This window comes from Bubalus bubalis, chromosome 3, assembly GCF_019923935.1.
Source record: "Bubalus bubalis isolate 160015118507 breed Murrah chromosome 3, NDDB_SH_1, whole genome shotgun sequence".
Lineage (NCBI taxonomy): Eukaryota > Metazoa > Chordata > Mammalia > Artiodactyla > Bovidae > Bubalus > Bubalus bubalis.
The window spans coordinates 91,269,595-91,291,889 of NC_059159.1; the positions used below are offsets into that span (position 1 = coordinate 91,269,595).

Below are 22,295 nucleotides of genomic sequence, written 5' to 3' on the forward strand. Positions count from 1 at the left end.
CTCTCTCTGAAGTAACAGTGTTTTTTGTCAATCATTCTTTTACCTACTCCATTAACACACAGAGTCTACCAGTAACCAGAATCTGCACTCAATTAAACAGAAAAACACATAAGGCAGGATCCCAGATAAAATGCTTCATTTAAGTAGCTACTGTATTTAAACATAAGCTTACTCAAAGTCATTGAAAAAAATTACATTGGAAATGTAGCTTTTGTTGTTTTACAGACTACCCATACTAAATAAAGGTTGCCTAGCAAACTTCCTCAGAAATGTAGTAGCACTAAAGATACTATAGGCCAGGTCAACAATATAAAATATCTCAGGGAGGGACTGGGGAATAAGGAAAAAATAAACAAATCTTTAATTTGCTATACTTTTTTCCATACAATGTTTCCCATACTCATTTGCCTATAGTTCCAATAAGAGAGAGATGTGTTATTATTTAACTATAGTTTCTTTTTCTTTTTGTGTGTGTTTTTTTTTAATTTTATTTTATTTTTAAACTTTACATAATTGTATTAGTTTCTATCTTCAGAGTATGCTCCCTTCACTGACTTCAGAGTTCTTAGAAACTTTACCACTGTTAAACTAGTTCTATTAATTCAATCGGCAATAGAGCTTATCTTTCCTAAGCCGTTTGGCTCCAAAATGTTTCTGCATAATGGAAAGAATATTAAAGTGTCCATTTTCATGCCTAATGGGTCTGAGACAGATCTAAATGCACCTGTCCTCCACACCAGCGCTGTCCAGTAGATCTTTCTGTGATGACAGGTGCTTTCTGTATCTGCGCTGCTAATCTGGCCGTCACTAGACACATGAGGCTACTCCATACTCGAAATGTAGATATAGTGACTGAGGAACTGAATTTTTAATTTTAATTAATTTAAGTAAATACATGTGGTGGTGGCTATCATATTAGTACAGCTCTAATGCTAACCTAAATTACATACATTGGAAATATTACACACTGAAAATACATTTATGCTGGTCCTCAGCTAAATGTGGAGAAGGCAATGGCACCCCACTCCAGTACTCCTGCCTGGAAAATCCCATGGATGGAGGAGCCTGGTAGGCTGCAGTCCATCGGGTCGCTAAGAGTCAGACACGACTGAGTGACTTCACTTCCACTTTTCACTTTCATGCACTGGAGAAAGAAATGGCAACCCACTCCAGTGTTCTTGCCTGGAAAATCCCAGGGACAGGGGAGCCTGGTGGGCTGCCATCTATGGGGTCACACAGAGTCGGACATGACTGAAGTGACTTAGCATCAGCTATATGTAACTGGTTCATAGCTTTTATCTCACTCCAATATATACTCTATAGATTTGTGTAACTTGAAAGATAATATGGGCAACACATCTATAAATATGACCTCTCATTTTTTCCTTGGCCTCTTCATGTCCTCTACTTAATCCCATTTCATACTCAAACTCTGAACCTTTTATCCCATAATTTGTTCTGCATCCAAAAGCACTGATTCGGGTATCCTGCTTTATGATATCAAACAAATATCCTTTCCCATTTACTGTTTAACCTAATGATAAGTCTCAAAGGAGCCCTCCAGTTATATTTTTACCTAGCACATTGGTCATATTTCTATTGTTGATTTATCTCCCTACCCTTTACAATAACTATTTCAAATCTTCTCTACTCTTCAACTATTTTCCTCCTCCAAATTCCCTCTTTATTCAGTAAGTATGAATCTGCCTCCTCCACAAGGAAAAAAGAAACATCAATGAGAAAGTTTGCCCTCTAATGCCCTCATCTAATACTCTATTTCTACATATATAATAAGGAAGTGTCCTTCCTATCTAAAGCCAATCCTCCACTTTACTCTGGCTCTTATCTTTCCCAGGTCATCTCAATAACTTTACACCAGAGGTTCTCAGAGTGCAAGTACCTTATGGCTACCCTTATACTTCCCAATAATAAAGACATCCACTATACAAAATGCTAAAGAAAGTTCTTAAAGCAGAAGGAAAATAATACTAGATGAAAATATAAGACTTATAAAAAAGAAATATGGTTCAAATATGGTAAATATGTGGGCACTGGAACAACTCAACATCTATTCAACCCTTACATCAAATCATATATAAAAATTAACTCAAAGTGAATCATAGACCTAAAAGTAAAAGCTTACAGCATGAACTGGCTAAAGGAAAATATAGGCAAAAGTCTTTCTGCATCACAGTAGGAAACATTTCTTAGGTAAAAGACAAAAATTAACCATAACATTTAAAATTTTTCAAATTTTAAAACTTCTTCTACTTGAAAGACACTGTTAAGACAATGAAAAGGCCAATCACAGAATGGAAGATAATATTCTCAATATGCATCCAACAGAGGACTTGTATACAGAAAACAGAAATAATTCTATTTTGGAATGGAATAAGAAAACAAAACCCCCAAAGCTTATAATATCAAATGTTCTGAATATATATTTCACAAAGAAGACATTCCTTTGGGACTCCATGTAGCCCGCCAGACTCCTTTGTTCATGGAATTCTCCAGGCAAGAACACTGGAGTGGGTTGCCATTTCCTTCTCCAGGGGAACTACGTGACCCAGGGATCGAACTGGGGCCTCTTGCATTACAAGTAGATTCTTTACCATCTGAGCCACCAGGGAGGCCCCAAAGAACAAATATGAATGACTAATTATAATAAGTATACTAAAAGATGCTTAACATCATTAGTCATCAGTGAAATGCAAAATCAAATCAAGAAAGATACCACTACACACTCACAAGAACAGAGAAAAAGACTTACAATGTCAAGTATTCACCAGGATATGAAGCCAATGGAACTCATATTCCAAGGTCATTGGAAATGCAAAATCATGCAGCCTCTTTGGAAAAAGACCTTGGCAATTTCTTAAAATTTTAAATGTACTCTTATCATATGACCCAGAATTTCCACTCCTAGGTATTATCCAGGAGGAGTCAAAACATGTATCCACATAGGGATTTGTACAGGAATGTTCTTAACAGCTTTATTCATAATGGCCCTAAATGAAAACAAACTAAATGCCTATCAACAGGTGAATGGATAAATAAATTGCTGTATATCCACATAATGGAATACTACTCAACAGTATAAAGAAAGAACACAGATGAATTTCAAAAATGTTACATCAAATGAAAGGAGTCAGACACAAAGAGTACATACTGTCTGATTCCATTTATGTTACACTCTAGTAAAAGCAAATCTAATCTAGAGCGATACTGGTATGTGGCTGCCGGGCTATAGCAAGAAGAGTGTGTGGCAGATTCATTTTGATATTTGGCAAAACTAATACAATTATGTAAAGTTTAAAAATAAAATAAAATAAAAAAAATAAAAATGGGAATTGAATGCAAAAGAGTACAACAGAAATTTGGGGGATAAAAAATTTCTATTGTCTTGACTCTGATGGTACTTACACATATGTATACATTTGTCAAAATACACTGAACCATGCATATTTTTCCCTCAACTAACTTTTAATCCACTAGTATCTTTTCCCCAATGTTCAAATCATTTGCTGAGTTTTTAATTTCAATGACTACCTTTTCATTTCTTGCCTTATATATACCCATGTCTTACTTCTTAAAGCATTTAAAAAACACTTAAACATCTCTCAATACTTTAAGTATTCCAACCTCAGATATAAGTATTACAACCTCAGATGTAAATTTTCTCATTTGATATACAACTCATTTCTTTACATGTTTGTAATGCTGAATTTTCCATAAAAGTTTTTTGTGTGTTCTGTGAGTTATAGAAGTATCCTTGCTGAATATTTTGTTTTCTTCTAAAACATCCCACTGCTTCTACAAGACTTGGACCATTCTAAAGATAATTCCTCAGTTGAACAGCCCTTGGACATAAAAGTAGGATATACTAAGACCCTACACCCAGCCTGGGGTTCTAGTTTCTTTGTGACTTCTCTGCTACTCCACATCCAGAAATGAAGTGTGAGTTTCTCAGTCATGTCCAACTCTTTGTAACTCCGTGGACTGTAGCCTGTCAGGCTCCTCTGACCATGGGATTTTCCCAAGCAAGAATACTGGAGTGGGTGTCCATTCCCGTCTACAGGGGATCTTGCTAACCCAGGGATTGAACCTGGGTCTCCTGCATTGCAAGCAAATTCTTTACCATCTGAGCTACCAGAGAAGTCATATCCTGAGTAAAAATCAAATCCCCTGTAGCTAGTAGAAAGGGGCTTTCTAGGCTGCATTTTCCTAGAAGGGCAGCCTTTCCAGACCCTGTGGTTCTCATGAGTAGCTGATTTTAAGTCCACAGGGCTTGAAGTCCCTAACACTAGGACTATCAACTTCAATCTCCAGTTAGGTTTGCACATCCCAATGAGCCATTTAGACTTCACCTCCTCTTACCATTTATTTTGGATATCTTCTTTATTTCCAGTACATGAACACTTTTCTCACTTTGTTTTAAGCTTGGCTATACACCCCATTGAGTTATACAAACACACTGAAACCATACTCACAGAAAACTAGTCAATCTAATCACATTAGGACCACAGCATTGTCTAACTCAATGAAACTAAGCCATGCCCGTGGGGCAACCCAAGATGGGCAGGTCATGGTGGAGAGATCTGACAGAATGAGGTCCACTGGAGAAGGGAATGGCAAACCACTTCAGTATTCTTGCCTTGAGAACCCCATGAACAGTATGAAAAGGCAAAATGATAGGATACTGAAAGAGGAACTCCCCAGGTCAGTAGGTGCCCAATATGCTACTGGAGATCAGTAGAGAAATAACTCCAGAAAGAATGAAGGGATGGAGCCAAAGCAAAAACAATACCCAGCTGTGGATGTGACTGGTGATAGAAGCAAGGTCTGATGCTGTAAAGAGCAATATTGCATAGGAACCTGGAATGTCAGGTCCATGAATCAAGGCAAATTGGAAGTGGTCAAACAAGAGATGGCAAGAGTGAATGTAGACATTCTAGGAATCAGCAAACTGAAATGGACTGGAATGGGTGAATTTAACTCAGGTGACCATTATATCTACTACTGCAGGCAGGAATCCCTCAGAAGAAATCGAGTGGCCATCATGGTCAACAAAAGAGTCCAAAATGCAGTACTTGGATGCAATCTCAAAAATGACAGAATGATCTCTGTTCGTTTACAAGGCAAACCATTCAATATCACAGTAATCCAAGTCTATGCCCCAACCAGTAACACTGAAGAAGCTGAAGTTGAACGGTTCTATGAAGACCTACAAGATCTTTTAGAACTAACACTCAAAGAAAGATGTCCTTTACATTATAGGGGACTGGAATGCAAAAGTAGGAGGTCAAGAAACACCTGGAGTAACAGGCAAATTTGGCCTTGGAATACGGAATGAAGCAGGGCAAAGACTAATAGAGCTTTGCCAAGAGAATGCACTGGTCATAGCAAACACCCTCTTCCAACAACACAAGAGAAGACTCTATACATGGACATCACCAGATGATCAACACCGAAATCAGGTTAATTATATTCTTTGCAGCCAAAGATGGAGAAGCTCTATACAGTCAGCAAAAACAAGACCAGGAGCTGACTGTGGCTCAGACCATGAACTCCTTATTGCCAAAGTCAGACTTCAAATGAAGAAAGTAGGGAAAACCACTAGACCATTCAGGTATGACCTAAATAAAATCCCTTATGATTATACAGTGAAAGTGAGAAATAGATTTAAGGGCCTAGATCTGATAGATAGAGTGCCTGATGAACTATGGAATGAGGTTCATGACATTGTACAGGAGACAGGGATCAAGACCATCCCCATGCAAAAGAAATGCAAAAAAGCAAAATGGCTGTCTGGGGAGGCCTTACAAATAGCCGTGAAAAGAAGAGAAGCGAAAAGCAAAGGAGCAAAGGAAAGATATAAACATGTGAATGCAGAGTTCCAAAGAATAGCAAGAAGAGATAAGAAAGCCTTCTTCAGTGATCAATGCAAAGAAATAGAGGAAAACAACAGAATGGGAAAGACTAGGGATCTCTTCAAGAAAATCAGAGATACCAAAGGAATATTTCATGCAAAGATGGGCTCGATAAAGGACAGAAATGGTATGGACCTAACAGAAGCAGAAGATATTAAGAAGAGATGGCAAAATACACAGAAGAACTGTACAAAAAAGATCTTCACGACCCAGATAATCACGATGGTGTGATCACTGACCTAGAGCCAGACATCCTGGAATGTGAATTCAAGTGGGCCTTAGAAAGCATCACTACGAACAATGCTAGTGGAGGTGATGGAAATCCAGTTGAGCTATTCCAAATCCTGGAAGATGATGCTGTGAAAGTGCTGCACTCAGTATGCCAGCAAATTTGGAAAACTCAGCAGTGGCTACAGGACTGGAAAAGGTCAGTTTTCATTCCAAATCCAAAGAAAGGCAATGCCAAAGAATGCTCAAACTACCGCACAATTGCACTCATCTCACACGCTAGTAAAGTAATGCTCAAAATTCTCCAAGCCAGGCTTCAGCAATATGTGAACCGTGAACTTCCTGATGTTCAAGCTGGCTTTAGAAAAGGCAGAGGAACCAGAGATCAAATTGCCAACATCCACTGGATCATGGAAAAAGCAAGAGAGTTCCAGAAAAGCATCTATTTCTGCTTTATTGACTATGCCAAAGCCTTTGACTGTGTGGATCACAATAAACTGTGGAAAATTCTGAAAGAGATGGGAATACCAGACCACCTGATCTGCCTCTTGAGAAATCTGTATGCAGGTCAGAAGCAACAGTTAGAACTGGACATGGAACAACAGACTGGTTCCAAATAGGAAAAGGAGTATGTCAAGGCTGTATATTGTTACCCTGCTTATGCAGAGTACATCATGAGAAACACTGGACTGGAAGAAACACAAGCTGGAATCAAGATTGCCGGGAAAAATATCAATAACCTCAGATATGCAGATGACACCACCCTTATGTCAGAAAGTGAAGAGGAACTAAAAAGCCTCTTGATGAAAGTGAAAGTGGAGAGTGAAAAAGTTGGCTTAAAGCTCAACATTCAGGAAACTAAGATCATGGCATCTGGTGCCATCACATCATGGCAAATAGATGGGGAAAGAGTGGAAACAGTGTCAGACTTTATTTTTTTGGGGCTCCAAAATTACTGCAGATGGTGACTGCAGCCATGAAATTAAAAGGCGCTTACTCCTTGGAAGAAAAGTTATGACCAACCTAGATAGCATATTCAAAAGCAGAGACATTACTTTGCCAACAAAGGTTCGTCTAGTCAAGGCTATGGTTTTTCCTGTGGTCATGTATGGATGTGAGAGTTGGACTGTTAAGAAAGCTGAGCGCCGAAGAATTGATGCTTTTGAACTGTGGTGTTGGAGAAGACCCTGGAGAGTCCCTTGGACTGCAAGGAGATCCAACCAGTCCATTCTGAAGGAGATCAGCCCTGGGATTTCTTTGGAGGAAATGATGCTGAAACTGAAACTCCAGTACTTTGGCCACCTCACGCAGAGAGTTGACTCACTGAAAAGACTAATGCTGGGAAGGATTGGGGGCAGGAGGAGAAGGGGATGACAGAGAATGAGATGGCTGGATGGCATCAACGACCCGATGGACATGAGTTTGAATAAACTCCAGGAGTTGGTAATGGACAGGGAGGCCTGTCATGCTGCGATTCATGGGGTGCAAAGCGTCGGACACAACTGAGTGACTGAACTGACTGACTGATACACCCCATAATTGATTTGTTATATTCTATCCAAAAGTTTCTATTCCACATGTTTGGAGTAAGAAACCTTTCATGATAGCGAAACCCTGATACCAAAAAGTGAAAAGGACAGTATGAGAGAAAAAAATTACAAGGTGATCATGATTACAGTACAAAGACTGAAAAGTCCTAGGATAAAAATCTTAATCTAAGTGAGGCAAAGTAGTTAAAAAAAAAATCATCTCAACCAACTTGCGTTTACTTCAAGAATGCAAGGCTGGTTTAACATTAGAATACTTAATGTAACTCAGGGGTCAGCACACTTAAGGGCTTCCCCGGTGGCCCAGAGGTTAAAGCGTCTGCCTGTAATGCGGGAGACCCAGGTTCGATCCCTGGGTCCGGAAGAACCCCTGGAGAAGGAAATGGTAACCCACTCCAGTATTCTTGCCTGGAGAATCCCATGGACGGAGAAGCCTGGTAGGCCACAGTCCAGGGGGTCGCAAAGAGTCTGACATGACTGAGCGACTTTCTTTCACCTTCACTTTGTATGCCACATATAATCTGTCACTTATTCTTCTTTGATTTTAATTTTTCATTTTTTATGAACCTTTAAACAGGCAAAAGCGATTCACAGCTCACAAACTATACAAACACAGGTAGAGGCAAGAGTCTGCCAATTCCTGATATATTTCAACTTGCTAAGACAGTAACAGAGAAAAATCACGACTATTGGCAGACTTCCCTGGTGGCTCAATCGGTTAAGAATCCACCTGCAGTGTTGGTGACCAAGGTTCGATCCCTGGGTCAGGAAGACCCCCCGGAGAAGGAAATGGCAACCCACTCCAGTATTATTGCCTGGGAAATCTGAGGGTCAGAGTTACCTGGCAGAGCACAGACCATGGGGTCACAAGAGTCAGACACAACTTAGTGATTAAACCCACCAACCAACACTGCAATCCGTAGATGCATAAAATATATTCATAATATCCAATATCCATTCATGAGTTTTAAAATTATGCATAATCTAGGAAGGTAACTCCTTTAACCTGATAAGGATTATCAACTTAGAGCAATTCATAGCAACCTATACCAAACTTACTTCTTAATGAAGAAATTTGAGAAAAAATTCTTAAAATTGTCTTTACTTCTCCTCAACATTGTATCCCAGCCATTGCAGTAAGGAAGAGAAAATAAAGGATTAAGGCTTAGAACAGAGAAACAAAACTGGTACTAGAGAACAAATAATATGATGATCTACATAGAAAATCCTTTCTGGAAAGTACAGATAACGTATTGGGGCTTCCCTGGTGGCTCAGATGGTAAAGCATCTGCCTGGAATGCAGGAGACCCAGGTTTGATCCCTGGGTTGGGAAGTTCCCCTGGAGAAGGAAACGGCAACCCACTCCAGTATTCTTGCCTGGAGAATCCCACAGATAGAGGAGCCCAGCGGCCACAGTCCATGGAGTCACAGAGTCAAACATGACTGAGTGACTAACACACACTATATAAAAATCCTTTCTGGGAAGTACAGACAAAGTATTAACAGAATTTACAAAGTTATTTAGCAATGTGGCTGAGAATAAGATAAATGTATCTATTTATTTAAGAGCCAGTTACTTGGTTGAGCTTAGTCTGTGGAAGCTCTTGAAAAAAACTAAATTAGGCAAGTTTCCTCCAGAGAAAGCTTTATCTTGGTTTCTACTTAGACATTACTGACCTGAGATTATCCTATTCAAGTTATTAGGCAATTCCTTAATGTGGGAATCAAAGATTCACAGTCTAGCTGCTTGTGGGAGTCTAAATCTTTGTCTCCTACTTCCAGCACTAGCAGAGAAGGAAATGGCAACCCACTCCAGTATTCTTGCCTGGAGACTCCAATGGACAGAGGAGCCTGGCAGGCTACAGTTCGTGGGATCGCAAGAGTCGGACAGGACTTGCTAACTTTCTTTACTTTCTTTTCAGCACTAGTTTTGGAATTTACCTGCAGGGTAAGCCGAGCAACCATTCGCAATGCTAACTCTGATTTCTGCCCTCTGGGTTTTGTGGGAGTTTGACATTTGTCCTTGGAGATTTCCATTAGTCTTTAGTACACCACTATGATAAAGTGTTTTATCCAAAATCTAGCTGTATCATGAAGGAAGGCCATTCTGAGCACCAAGCCCAAAGTATGATTTATAAAAACTTTAATCATTTTTCTTTCTATAATAAATAAAATGGCAAAATGTAAACAGTGTTTTAGATGGTATTATTAGATGGTAAGTTATGAGTAACTTGTTTTCTGTATTTTCTATATCTTCTATTCATGATCTTATTTTGTTTTTATAAAGAAGCAGCAGCAATAGTTTATTTTTTTTACTTTTATTTTTTATATAAATTTATTATTTTAATTGGAAGCTAATCACTTTACAATATTGTATTGGTTTTGCCATACATCAACATGAATCCGTCATGGGTGTACATGTGTTCCCCATCCTGAACCCCCCTCCCACCTTCCTCCCCATCCCCTCCCTCTGGGTCATCCCAGTGCACCAGCCCCGAGCACCCTGTATCATGCATTGAACCTGGACTGGCAATTCATTTCACATATAGTAATATACATGCTTCAATGCCATTCTCCAAAATCATCCCACCCTCTCCCTCTCCCACAGAGTCCAAAAGACTGTTCTATATACCTGTGTCTCTTTTGCTGTCTTGCATACAGGGTTATCATTACTATCTTTCTAAATTCCATATATATGCGTTAGTATACTGTATTGGTGTTTTTCTTTCTGGCTTACTTCACTCTGTATAATAGGCTCCAGTTTCATCCACCTCATTAGAACTGATTCAAATGTATTCTTTTTAATGGCTGAGTAATACTCCATTGTGTATATGTACCACAGCTTTCTTATCCATTCATCTGCTGATGGACATCTAGGTTGCTTCCATGTCCTGGCTATTATAAACAGTGCTGCGATGAACATTGGGGTACACGTGTCTCTTTCAATTCTGGTTTCCTCAGTGTGTATGCCCAGCAATGGGACTGCCTGGTCATATGGCAGTTCTATTTCCAGTTTTTTAAGGAATCTCCACACTGTTCTCCATAGTGGCTGTACTAATTTGCATTCCCACCAACAGTGTAAGAGGGTTCCCTTTTCTCCACACCCTCTCCAGCATTTATTGCTTGTAGACTTTTGGATAGCAGCCATTCTGACTGGCGTGAAATGGTACCTCATTGTGGTTTTGATTTGCATTTCTCTGATAATGAGTGATGTTGAGCATCTTTTCATGTGTTTGTCAGCCATCTATATGTCTTCTTTGGAGAAATGTCTGTTTAGTTCTTTGGCCCATTTATTGATTGGGTCATTTATTTTTCTGGAATTGAGCTGCAGGAGCTGCTTGTATATTTTTGAGATTAATTCTTTGTCAGTTGCTTCGTTTGCTATTATTTTCTCCCATTCTGAAGGCTGTCTTTTCACCTTGCTTATAGTTCCCTTTGTTTATTTTTTTAAAGAAGTTTTATATACAGGAAACACAAAAAAACCTATTTAAGTGTTACTGGAAAGCACAAATGAATATTTATCAAGCATAAACTTACTTTTTAAACAGTATCTTAATTCTCATAAAAATCCCGTAACTTTAGTATCACTATCCATAATTTTGCAGAAGAGGAAACTAAGGCTCAGAAAACCTAAATTATTTGCAAAAGTGACAGTACTGGGATTTAAAATTGAAAATACTTGTTCTAAGGCCAGTGCTTTTTCCAATGAACCATGCTGCGTCCCACAAGAGAACATTTTCACATACCACCTGCTAGTTCTAATTAAGAGACAGTAATTAAACAGTTCTCCACTCCTGACAATAATATTTAAGCTACTGGTATTTTAAAGAAATTAATATCAACAGCTTTTTATCTGCTGGAAGATACTATAGCTTATATAATTTATATATATTTATACCTGATATAATTTATAATATATAAATTATAATTATAGCTTATAATTATACAATTATAAGCTATTTCAAAAAGAAAAGATTCCAATATGAGTTAAATGGTTTTTCAAAGCACGGCTAATTACTTTATCTATTAATGGGATATGGAGCATAAAAATGTTGTTCAGTGGCCAATATACTTATAAAAACATTCAACTTGACGAGTAATCAAAGAAATATAATTCTAGTAACAATGATACATTGATCAAATTGACACAAAAAAAATGCTTTAACAGTATCAGTAACAGCCAGCTTGAGTAAAAAGTGAAATTTTCATGCATTTTAGGAGAGAATGTTAAAATTTTCTGTAGGCCAATTGATAATATTTACAATTTAAAATATATGTCATTTTGTGTGTGTGTGTGTGTGTGTGTGTGTGTGTGTTAGTCACTCAGTCATGTCCAATTCTTTGTGATCCCATGATCTGTAGCCCACCAGGCTCCTATGTCCATGGAATTCTTCAAGCAAGAATCCTGGAGTGGGTTGCCATTTCCTTCTCCAATATGTCATTGTAGACCTAGTAATTCTTTACCTAGGAATTAATGCTAAGGAAATAATCACAATATGTGTAAGAAGATTTAGCTGCAGGTTGCTTATCTTAGAATTACTGATAATGGCAAAAAAAGAAAAAAATAATAAAGAATAGGGAGCTGAAATAAACCTAGATCTTAAAAAATTAGGTTAATGATTTTTAATAATTTTTTTTTTTTTAACTACCAGTTTCGATATTTATAGGCCAGGAGACCCTGAGCAAGTCCATTGAACTCTTTCAATTTCATCAAAAAGATGGTAACAATAACAGTGCTAGTTTCACAGGAGGTAGTTTAAGAACGAAACAAAACAATCTGGAGACCACAATATAGAGACCACAGTACAGAGCCTGGCGTAAGTATGCTGCCTATCAGTAATACACTCAATGTAAGGAAGATGGATGTAAAATCTGAATCCCTAGGTCTATAACTTACTAATGATTGTGCAAATTATGTGTCTCCTTGTATCTCAGTTTTCGTATCTACAAAATGAGAATAATCCCATCAAGGATTGTGAGTTCTCAACAAATTTTGCCTATTTTATTATTAGCATTCATATTAGTAGTTAACTATTAGAATAAAAATATATTATTGTTATAATTAATTATACACCCACTCTGAGTTGCTTACTGTTTTTAGGGATGATACATAATACCTACTGTGTAGGCTGTGTTACATTATGTTGGTTTTCCTGGAATTAGTTGTTCTATTCCAGTGTGTATAATCTCACTAGTGAAAATTTCACAAATAATATAATCATAAACTAAAATTCTATTACAATTTATAGGCAACATTTCCAAGAGATATAACAGCTCTAAATCCATTAATGAAGTTTTCCAAGTGACAATTATTTTATTATAACTTAGTTTTTCCCTTCTAAACACCTTTCCCACCAACAAATGACAAGGAGAACAATTCTTTTAAATCTCCTCAAACACACCCTTAATATAAGATTCAGAGAGACTCAAAATCTTTCAAATCCAAAAGACACATGGATTTTCAATGTTTGGAGGGCATAAAACAAGAAAAAGAACTAAAGAAAAGAGGTAATAAGGACGATAAATTAAAGAATAAAATTATTACTGGAAAAATCTCTACTTGGTTCCCAACTAACGAAGTCTACTTCTACATTTTCAATACATGTGTATACAAGTTTGGAATTAAAGTCCCAGAGCCATGTCTCGTTTCATCCTTATAAGCTCACATAGAATAAAATTTTGTATCTTGGGATCACTTCCCTATTCAAGAGATATACATGATTCCCTCAAAGACTCACACCTGCAGGAAGGAAGGGACTCCTGCAAGGGGTGTTTTCCTACCTTCACAGCTTCTCCAAGAGTTTGGTTTTTGTCAGCTTCCTCACTGGAATGTAATTCAAGTCTATAATTCAACTCCTGTAGTTGCTGTGCCTGCTCATTCAGTAGCATTTGAGCCTGCTGTTCCCGAAGTAACGCATTATTCAGTTCTTCACATGCACTTTCAAACTTCTCATGGGTGATCAATTTCTGAAAAAAAGAAAAAACACTTAAACATAAGCTAACTGCAGTATTGTTTATTTAATATTCAGTATTCTGTTTCCTAACATAAGAAGAAAACAAACATCTATAAATGTCTGACACATGACAAAAGTATAATTCATTTTTCTTAATTTCCTAAACCAAGATAAGAATCATCACTCAGGTTTTGAAAGTACAACAGCTATACTGCCAAAGTTATCATTTTTAGTCCAATAAAATCTCAGTAAGGACTGATGCTGAAGCTGAAGCCCCAATACTTTGGCCACCTAATGCGAACAGCCAGCTCACTGGAAAAGACCCTGATGCTGGGAAAGACTGAGGGCAGGAGGAGAGGCGGGCGACAGGGGATGAGATGGTTGGATGGCATCACCAAACTCTGGGAGATAGTGAAGGACAGGGAAGCCTGGGGTGCTGCAGTCCATGGGGTCACACAGAGTCAGATATGACTTAGCAACTGAACGACAACAAGCGTTGCAAGTTCTAAGTAAATCCATAACGTGCGGTTTAAATCTGGATACACGAGCACTTTTTATAAAGATACTGATTGTGAAAATTAAAGCTTTTAACAAGTTCCTATGCTTTTAAAAGATTACCTAAAAGTCTGTGTTCAGTTTATGCTACCATTCAGGTTTCCCTGGTTAAACTACCCTCTCTTGGGAAGAGCCCTTACCACACCATACCTCTCTGACTCCCACCACTACTCACACTATCACACCATCTTCTTGTATTTTCTTCAACATCGTTATCATTCTCTAAATTCATCTCATATAGTTATTCACTTTTTTATTGCCTGTCCGCACCCTTCCACCAACCACACATTTAAGGACCTGAGCTCCAAGGGGCATAGACCTCCTTCAGCTTGCCCACCCACCACACAAAGGAGAGTCTGGGATTCAGTAGGTATCTGTTGAATAAAAGAATATGAATTCATTATAAACACCGGCCAATAAAAATCTGCACTGCAATATACAATACAGCGTTTACAATATTATGACTGCTCTGGAATCACTGACAGGTCTAGACAGAGGTCATCCCTTAAGGGGTATGGAATCGAGGGCAGGACATACTTGTATTATCTCCTGTGCACAACATGTAAACAAATGAAAACTAGTTACAACAAATGCCAAGAGACATCTTGATCTTGAAGTACAAAGAACAGAAATGTTTCACAAATGATGGGTAACCTGAAAGAAACCATGCAGGTCTCTTAATCACACTAAGTATATATACGTCTATTTAAGGCTGATAACTTTCATTGTTCAGTTGAAAAGAATTTGAAGTGTCAACTTTTTAACATCCCTCTATTCCCTAAGGCCACAGCACTTCTCTGGGTCTTGTGAAAAAATACTTTTGTACTTCTACCATTTACTTGTCACACTGCTTTAAATTATTGCTCCTTGCCATCAGAACATTCTGCTCTTTACAATCCACTTGGCCTCTATAAATGACAGTCTTCATCATTTTGCAGGACTTCTTCCCACTCCTCCAAAATGCCTCCTTTACCTAAAAACTTAGCTAACTTTAGCCCCTCTCTTGTCCACATATCCCTCCCAGAGATTGGCTCAATTCTGTTCACTCTTCTGTGAACAAATAGGGTCAAACAAGTATAGCAATGCAGAATAAGAAAGAGATAGTGTGTGAAAGCAGTTGTATGGAGCTGCTGCTGCTGCTGCGTTGCTTCAGTCGTGTCCGACTCTGTGCGACCCCAGAGACAGCAGCCCACCAGGCTCCCCCGTCCCTGGGATTCTCCAGGCAAGAACACTGGAGTGGGCCGCCATTTCCTTCTCCAATGCATGAAAGTGAAAAGTGAAAGGAAGTCACCCACTCATGTCCGACTCTTAGTGACCCCATGGACTGCAGCCCACCAGGCTCCTCTGTCCATGGGATTTTCCAGGCAGGAGTACTAGAGTGGGGTGCCATTGCCTTCTCCGTGTGTGGAGCTAAGAATATCTCAAAAGGAAAAAGATAATGCGAGTTAGCTTTCAGAGAACAAGTGTTAGTAGATGAACATGGTATTCCAAAACAATACAAGTACTGAAACACTTTCAGCAGGTAAGATGTATCCCTTTATGTTACAACTTCAGACTAAGTTGAAGAAACTATTCCGTTTGCCTCCTACACACTGACTAAATTAAATGAAAGATGATGGTTCGAGGCACAGTCCCCAATTTTTTAAGAGGAAAACAACATTTTGCAATTTATACTGTTTAGTATAATAATCCTTTATTAATATAGCTAGATATGAACATTAACCACTATAGTGAAGTGGTTAAAAGTTTGAGTTTTAGAGTCAGAATTATGAGCTTCAAATCCCATAATTTCCACATACTGTGTGACTTAGAGCAAGTTACTTAGCTGTTCTGTATCCTACATCCTTTACCTGTTTAAAAAAAAAGGAGGATAAAAGTACTTTTGAACTACTATTGACATGAGAGGACTAAATGAATCAGTTAGGGTCAGTACCTGGTGCATGATAGTCAATATGATCATAAAATGTTAGAAATCATCACAATGTTAAACTACATAATTGTATGCCAAATATAAAAAGTTTCATATCTCATTCCTTCAATTATTACTTCAATTAATCCTATTTTTATTTCTACACTTCAGTGAAAGTAATTCACACTAAACATTTCTTGGTGCACATGCTTTGCATTTTCTGCAAACAAGTTACTCAACTAAAGTTTATTTGCTCCAGCAGTTAACCATATCATTTCCTATGTTTCAGTCACAGTCATGTTTTAACAGGGCTATGAGCTCTGCTGTCAGACAATCAGTACTCCTTTAAGCATCTGATGTAACTTTTTTTTTTCTCAGTTTTCTTTACTGAGATGATTTTAATGATTCTGTGCTTTTTATTTAATTAACATATAACATTGCTTAAGTTTAGGATGTATGACATATTGATTTTAAACACTTCTAAACTGCAGAACAATTACCACTGCAGCATTAGCTACTCTGTCAAGTCACATGATTATTACTTCATTTTGTGATGAGAACATTTAAGTTCTAGTCTCTTAGCAAGTTTGAAGTGTATTGTTAGGGCATTTTAGAAGGGAACTTTTCTAAAGAAATTCTATTGAGGGGACTAATTTATCTGAAAAATATAAAAAATTAATAAAAACAAATATGCATTTGCTCTCTGACATTTTATACACATATTATATGTATACAATATATATTTAATATCGGAGAAGCACTTACCAAAGCAACGGTTTTTAAAATCAGATATACTTACAGACTGCTTAAATTCATTTAATTGCATTTGGAGACCCTGGGTTTTGTCAAGCTCCTTCTTCATTTCATTCAGATTCCGTTTCAGTTCTGTGACCTCCAAGCGCAGTGAGCGACGCTCCACTTCTGCTGCATGCAGCCTTTGTGTAAATCCAAAGATTTGCTTCTGTAATGATGTTGCGCTTTTCTGTTGTCAAACAAGAGCAATTTTACAAGAAGGCACTACAGATTTTCTAAGAAGTCCACAGCAATGACCATTTTACCAAATTAAATGTAACCTGGGATACACAGATAACAATATCAGCTCCTACTAAAACTTGTTTAAGTGAAAGCTTTATTTTTTATGTGATCAATAACGTGCCTTACATGAAATGAACAACTGAAGGAAAGAAATAATCTAGATGGCTAGAAAATGTAATAATCAATTAATTCTTACACAATTCTGTTGTAGCATACTTACAGAGAACAGTAAATTCAGAACTCATGCCTGAACTTTTGTATTTTGGTATTGACACTTATTTGGAGGTGCTTTCATTTATCATATTAAATGATTACATGAAATCTTAAAGAATTTGCATATACTTGTGTGCAACTAATTTAGGCTACAAATAAACTTGATTTTGAATTAAATTTACAAGTTCTAAAATCCCTATTTAATGAAATTGCATACATACCAAAATGGGCACATGGCCTTGCAGACCATATTTCAGGGCCGATGTGTTTACTTTATGAAGTCCACGGGCCAGCCTCTGGACCAGGGAGTCTTTTTCTACATATGTGATGCCCCTGTTGTTGTGCAAGGGTATACTATCCATTGCCAGACTAATTTTATCCATGAGTTTCGCGAAAGAATTCTTGGCTGCCCCTATAAGTAAATGCCCACAAATTCTGGAATTTGGATCTTCAAAAGAAAAAGGAAAAAGGCACAGAAAAATGGGACTTGTCGCATGTTCATTTCACAATACTGCCAATCACAACATAATGAAAATGTTTTCTCAATTATATAATTCCTATTAACCAATAGCAATCCATTCAAGAAGCTCTGACATTAATTTTCACTGAGTAGGAAACAGCTCACCTACTAAATAATGTATCTAAAGAAAATCTGCAGGTATTTACAGTATTCCTTCATACTAAGCACTATGACACAAAAAAGTCATCATCAATCTTTTGTTTTAAAACCTAACAAACTCATTTTCTATTTATAGCTGCTGAAGCTTATTACCTTAATGTCACACTATTTGTATTATCAGAAAAGAAAATATAATTTGCCTTATTCCAAGGCAATTAAAATTTTACAACTACAATTACTCATTTTCCCAGAGGATTTTGGCAATCATTCCTCTCATATAATGGACTTAAGGTCCCAGCATATCCAACATGGCCTGCTAGCTGCTAGATTCATCAGGTCTGTAATTAACAATTGTGTTTAACGCTGATAAATAAAATTGTCAGTGTTCTTTCTACTAATTGGTATTCCAGATAATGGTTAATAGGTTTACTTATGCCTTAATAAAAGTCGTGTAATTTAGTTTTCCCTCTGCTAGGCAGGTCTTCATCTGTCATTACTTGTCTTACGATACTATCCATGTAAAATGACAAACATGAAGAGACTGTTTAAATGAAGCAGTATACCACTCTACATTTCAAGCTCCTCTGCTGTTGGAGTTCATTTAAATCTTGTCTACACATCAGAAGAGCAAAAAGAGCATTTGGCCAGTTTTCTCCAAGAGAAAAGTGTTTCATAATTCTAAGAACACACATGGCTGGGCACTGGAGAGTAACGCTGACTGAGAAGCTGGCCCATCGGTGGTTTTCTATGTCAGAAACTGTCATCTCACAGAAGCCATATCTATGTTCAAAAATTTGAGCCTGTTTTCTTTCTTTATTCCTCAGTTTATGAAAGGAAAGATTAACTTTTAAATGTATGCCTCAGTTAGAACCAGAGAACCACACTGCTTAGAAGTTACATGTAAACTAGACATTGTTAACTGGATAAAAGTACACAAGTCTTATAAAACATCTACATGGATAAAACATCCTACATGTAGCACTGATTTCTTTCAGCTGTTGATGCTTTGGCTCCTAAGAACATAAGGAAGAGTAAGTTTAAAATACGTCCTCTGTCATAAGTATGTTCTCTGAGAAGCCCATGGACAGAAGGCACACAAAGTATAATTACAATCTCAGTTCTTTTCATAACAGATTCCTTAAATAAATCATGAATAAAAACACTTAGTAGGTTTATGTAGAATAAACACATAATGCAGAACACTGTAAAGAGTTACAAAACTACAGGATGTATTTACCAGGTTAAATAATTGAATAAACAGTAAAATGTATTTATTATAACATTCAATATAACACATCAATTCCAGTGTCTATATATGTACTCCCTGTTTCTCCAGCAAGCTTGCAACTCCTTCATTATTTTCATCTAGTAGACTTTTTTTGTCTTCACAGTGCCAGTCTAGCATATTTAGGTATTTTTAACAGGTTTGTTGGATTAAGTTATATTTCTTTTTGCTTCTATAGTAGCTGCAACAATGTTGAATACGAGAATGCATTCAATGATCCCAAGAGAAGTTGATTAACATTAGCTTTTATAGTATGTCAAAAGTTATTCTAAATAAAGGAGATAAAGGCTCATTGTTATAAGAAATTTTTAGGAATACAAAGGTAATAAACCTTTTACCCTTTAGAAAAAAAAATCAACTATAATTAAATTTTAATGAATGGTAGGGTTTTTTCCCCTATATCACAGCAATGTGTTGTGTAGACACTAACCACTCTGAGAGGTGAAATGAAGTGGCAAAATAATTTCACAAGGCATTCTTTTGAATTTTTAAGAAGTGGGAAAGAGGCATACACTCCAAGTTTCTGACTGCTACTTTTGATGAATTACAGAAAGCAGATTATTTTATAAATAATTTATGCTTTGATGAATAAGAAGTGTTTTTACAATTTACTTCACATCATACAGTATAGAGCACAATTAATTCAATATTAAACAAATGAAGAAACAAAAAAATCCTCCAGTGACATAGTTGTAGAATTATTTGTGTAATGATACAGAAATAAGAGGGAAAATAAAGTCACTGAAATTCCTCAGGTCTAAACCTGTCTGGACTGTTTAAAATGTTTGACTTGTTACATTTAACAAATTCTTGTTTATGCTAAATACATTTGTTCATCACTTTCCCCTAAGAGCATAAGTCTTTCAAGAAAGAAGAGGACTCTATGTTCTGCGATTACCTTTTCCAACAGAAGGGGCAATATTGTACGACTATGGTCAATATCCTCAAAAATCCATAGAGAATTGTTTTGACCACTAGTCTTAATGCTAATATGTGTGATATACAAGGAGTTCTTATAATTATATTTGAAACAAACACACACTCCCATATATGAACATAATGAGTTAATTTGTAAAAGAATATGAATGGGTATAGAACAAATGAAAAGATATGCAACCTAATAATCAAATTATAAATAAGGAATAACATAGAGCTTTCTTTCCTCTTTCAAATTGATAAAGATGAAAAAGACTGTCAAAACTTTGTGTGCGAAAGATATAATGTGAAAATCAGAATTCTAAGTGCTGTTCATGGAAGTGTAATGCAAAGAAACTTTTATGAAAGGAAGACAGACTATAATTTCCAAATGTAAAACATGCAAGCTCATTTCTTAGGACTTAGCCAAGGAAATAATTGCACAAGTACAAAATGCTTTTATGTACAAATATGCTAATCACAGCATAGTTTATTACAACATTACTTAAAATAGTAAAAAAAATATGAAAAAATGTCAATCTCCATCAATAGGGAATTCTCAGAGTAAACTATATACATATAAACAATAGAATAAGCGAAAAGTAGAAGTGTTAGTTGCTGAGTCATGTTCAACTCTTTGTGACCCCCATGGACTGTAGCCCACCAGACTCCTCCATTCATGGAATTCTTCAGGCAAGAATACTGGAGTAGTATGTGATCAGATATAATTAATGAAGTACACTTATCTTACTGACATAGAAAGAAATTTATTATCCAGTGAGTGGAAAAAAATTATAATGAGACATGATTATATGATTTCCTCATATACAGCTGCAGGTGTTGGTGTGTATATATGTTTACACACATGTCTGGAAGATTTGTAGAAATCATTCAAGTGTTAAGAATGATAGGGATAGCCTTTCGGGTGATTTTTATTTCTTCTGTGCAAGTTTATATACTGTGTCAAGTTTTTATATCAGGCACAAACACTTTTACAGAAATAACACAAATATTTTAAAAAGCACTGTATACTGGGGCTTCCCCCGTGGCCCAGTGGTTAAGACTCCACACTTCCACTGCATGGGGTACAGGCATGATCCCTGGGTGAAGAACTAAGAGCCCACATGCCACAGGGTGCGACCAAAATAAATAAAGCTTAAAAAAAAAAAAAAGCACTGTATAACTGCCTTCCTCATTCATTCATTAAACAGTTAGTGATAGACCAACTCATATGTATGAGGATACTGTGCTAAGCAATGTGGAGATGGGATCTATAACACTGATTAAAAATCAGTAGCTCTTGTTTCTATCAGTGCTATTTATAAATAATACTATAGATATAAATGACCAATAACAGGAGTACTCAAAAACATACCTTGACTTAGACAAATGCTACTGAGGGGAATGATTATCAAAAGCAGGGGGTTATTGGTCATTTTGGTCCCATATACACCTTTGGTAGCCTGATAAAACCTATGGATCCCCTTCTTATAATAATACTTTTAAACATGTTAAGTCAAAGTATATAGAATTACAATGAAAGCAAATTTTATTAAAATGCAGTTATCAAATGATTTTAAGGTTCATGAGATCCAACCTGTCAATTCTAAAGGAAATCAGTCCTGAACATTCATTGGAAGGACTGATGCTGAAGCTGAAACTCCGATATTTTGGCCACGTTATGCAAAGAACTGACTCACTGGAAAAGACCCGGATGCTGGGAATGACTGAAGGTGGGAGGAGAAGGGAACGACAGAGGATGAGATGGCTGGATGGCATCACCGATGTGATGGACATGAGTTTGAGTAGACTCTGGGAGTTAGTGATCGACAGGGAAGCTTGGCGTGCTGCAGTACATGGGGTCACAGAGAGTCAGACACGACTGAGTGACTGAACTGAACTGAATGTATTAGATAGAAGATATTTAAAATATAGACTAACTAAAATTAATATTTTTAAATAGCATGTGAAAGTTGTTGCTTAGCCATACTAAGAACCTTGACCTATGAGCTGATCTTTATGAAGGCATTAAACATGTCAGGCTCGCATCAATTTTTAATATTTAGAAGTGATGAAAATCCTAACCCACAGTATATACTGCTACA

At 37.0% G+C, this 22,295-nt stretch overlaps 1 protein-coding gene and 1 non-coding gene across 17 annotated transcripts in view; one reads left to right on the top strand and one right to left on the bottom strand.

Moving 5' to 3' along the window:
- Positions 1 to 22,295, bottom strand: part of CCDC171 (coiled-coil domain containing 171) — a 338,655-nt gene that overhangs the window by 154,565 nt on the left and 161,795 nt on the right. For 15 of the 16 annotated variants that reach the window (XM_044939834.2, XM_044939830.2, XM_044939835.2 and 12 more), the window contains 3 exons: positions 17,593 to 17,819; positions 16,923 to 17,105; positions 13,487 to 13,672 (listed from right to left, as the gene is read on the bottom strand). In XM_044939834.2, the coding sequence (XP_044795769.2) occupies positions 13,487 to 13,672; positions 16,923 to 17,105; positions 17,593 to 17,819 (596 nt within the window). The remainder of the gene's footprint in view (positions 1 to 13,486; positions 13,673 to 16,922; positions 17,106 to 17,592; positions 17,820 to 22,295) is intronic. The other variant, XM_044939831.2, reaches the window with a different exon arrangement.
- Positions 8,967 to 9,038, top strand: TRNAS-GGA. Its single transcript has one exon. It is a non-coding gene; the product is annotated as a tRNA-Ser (tRNA).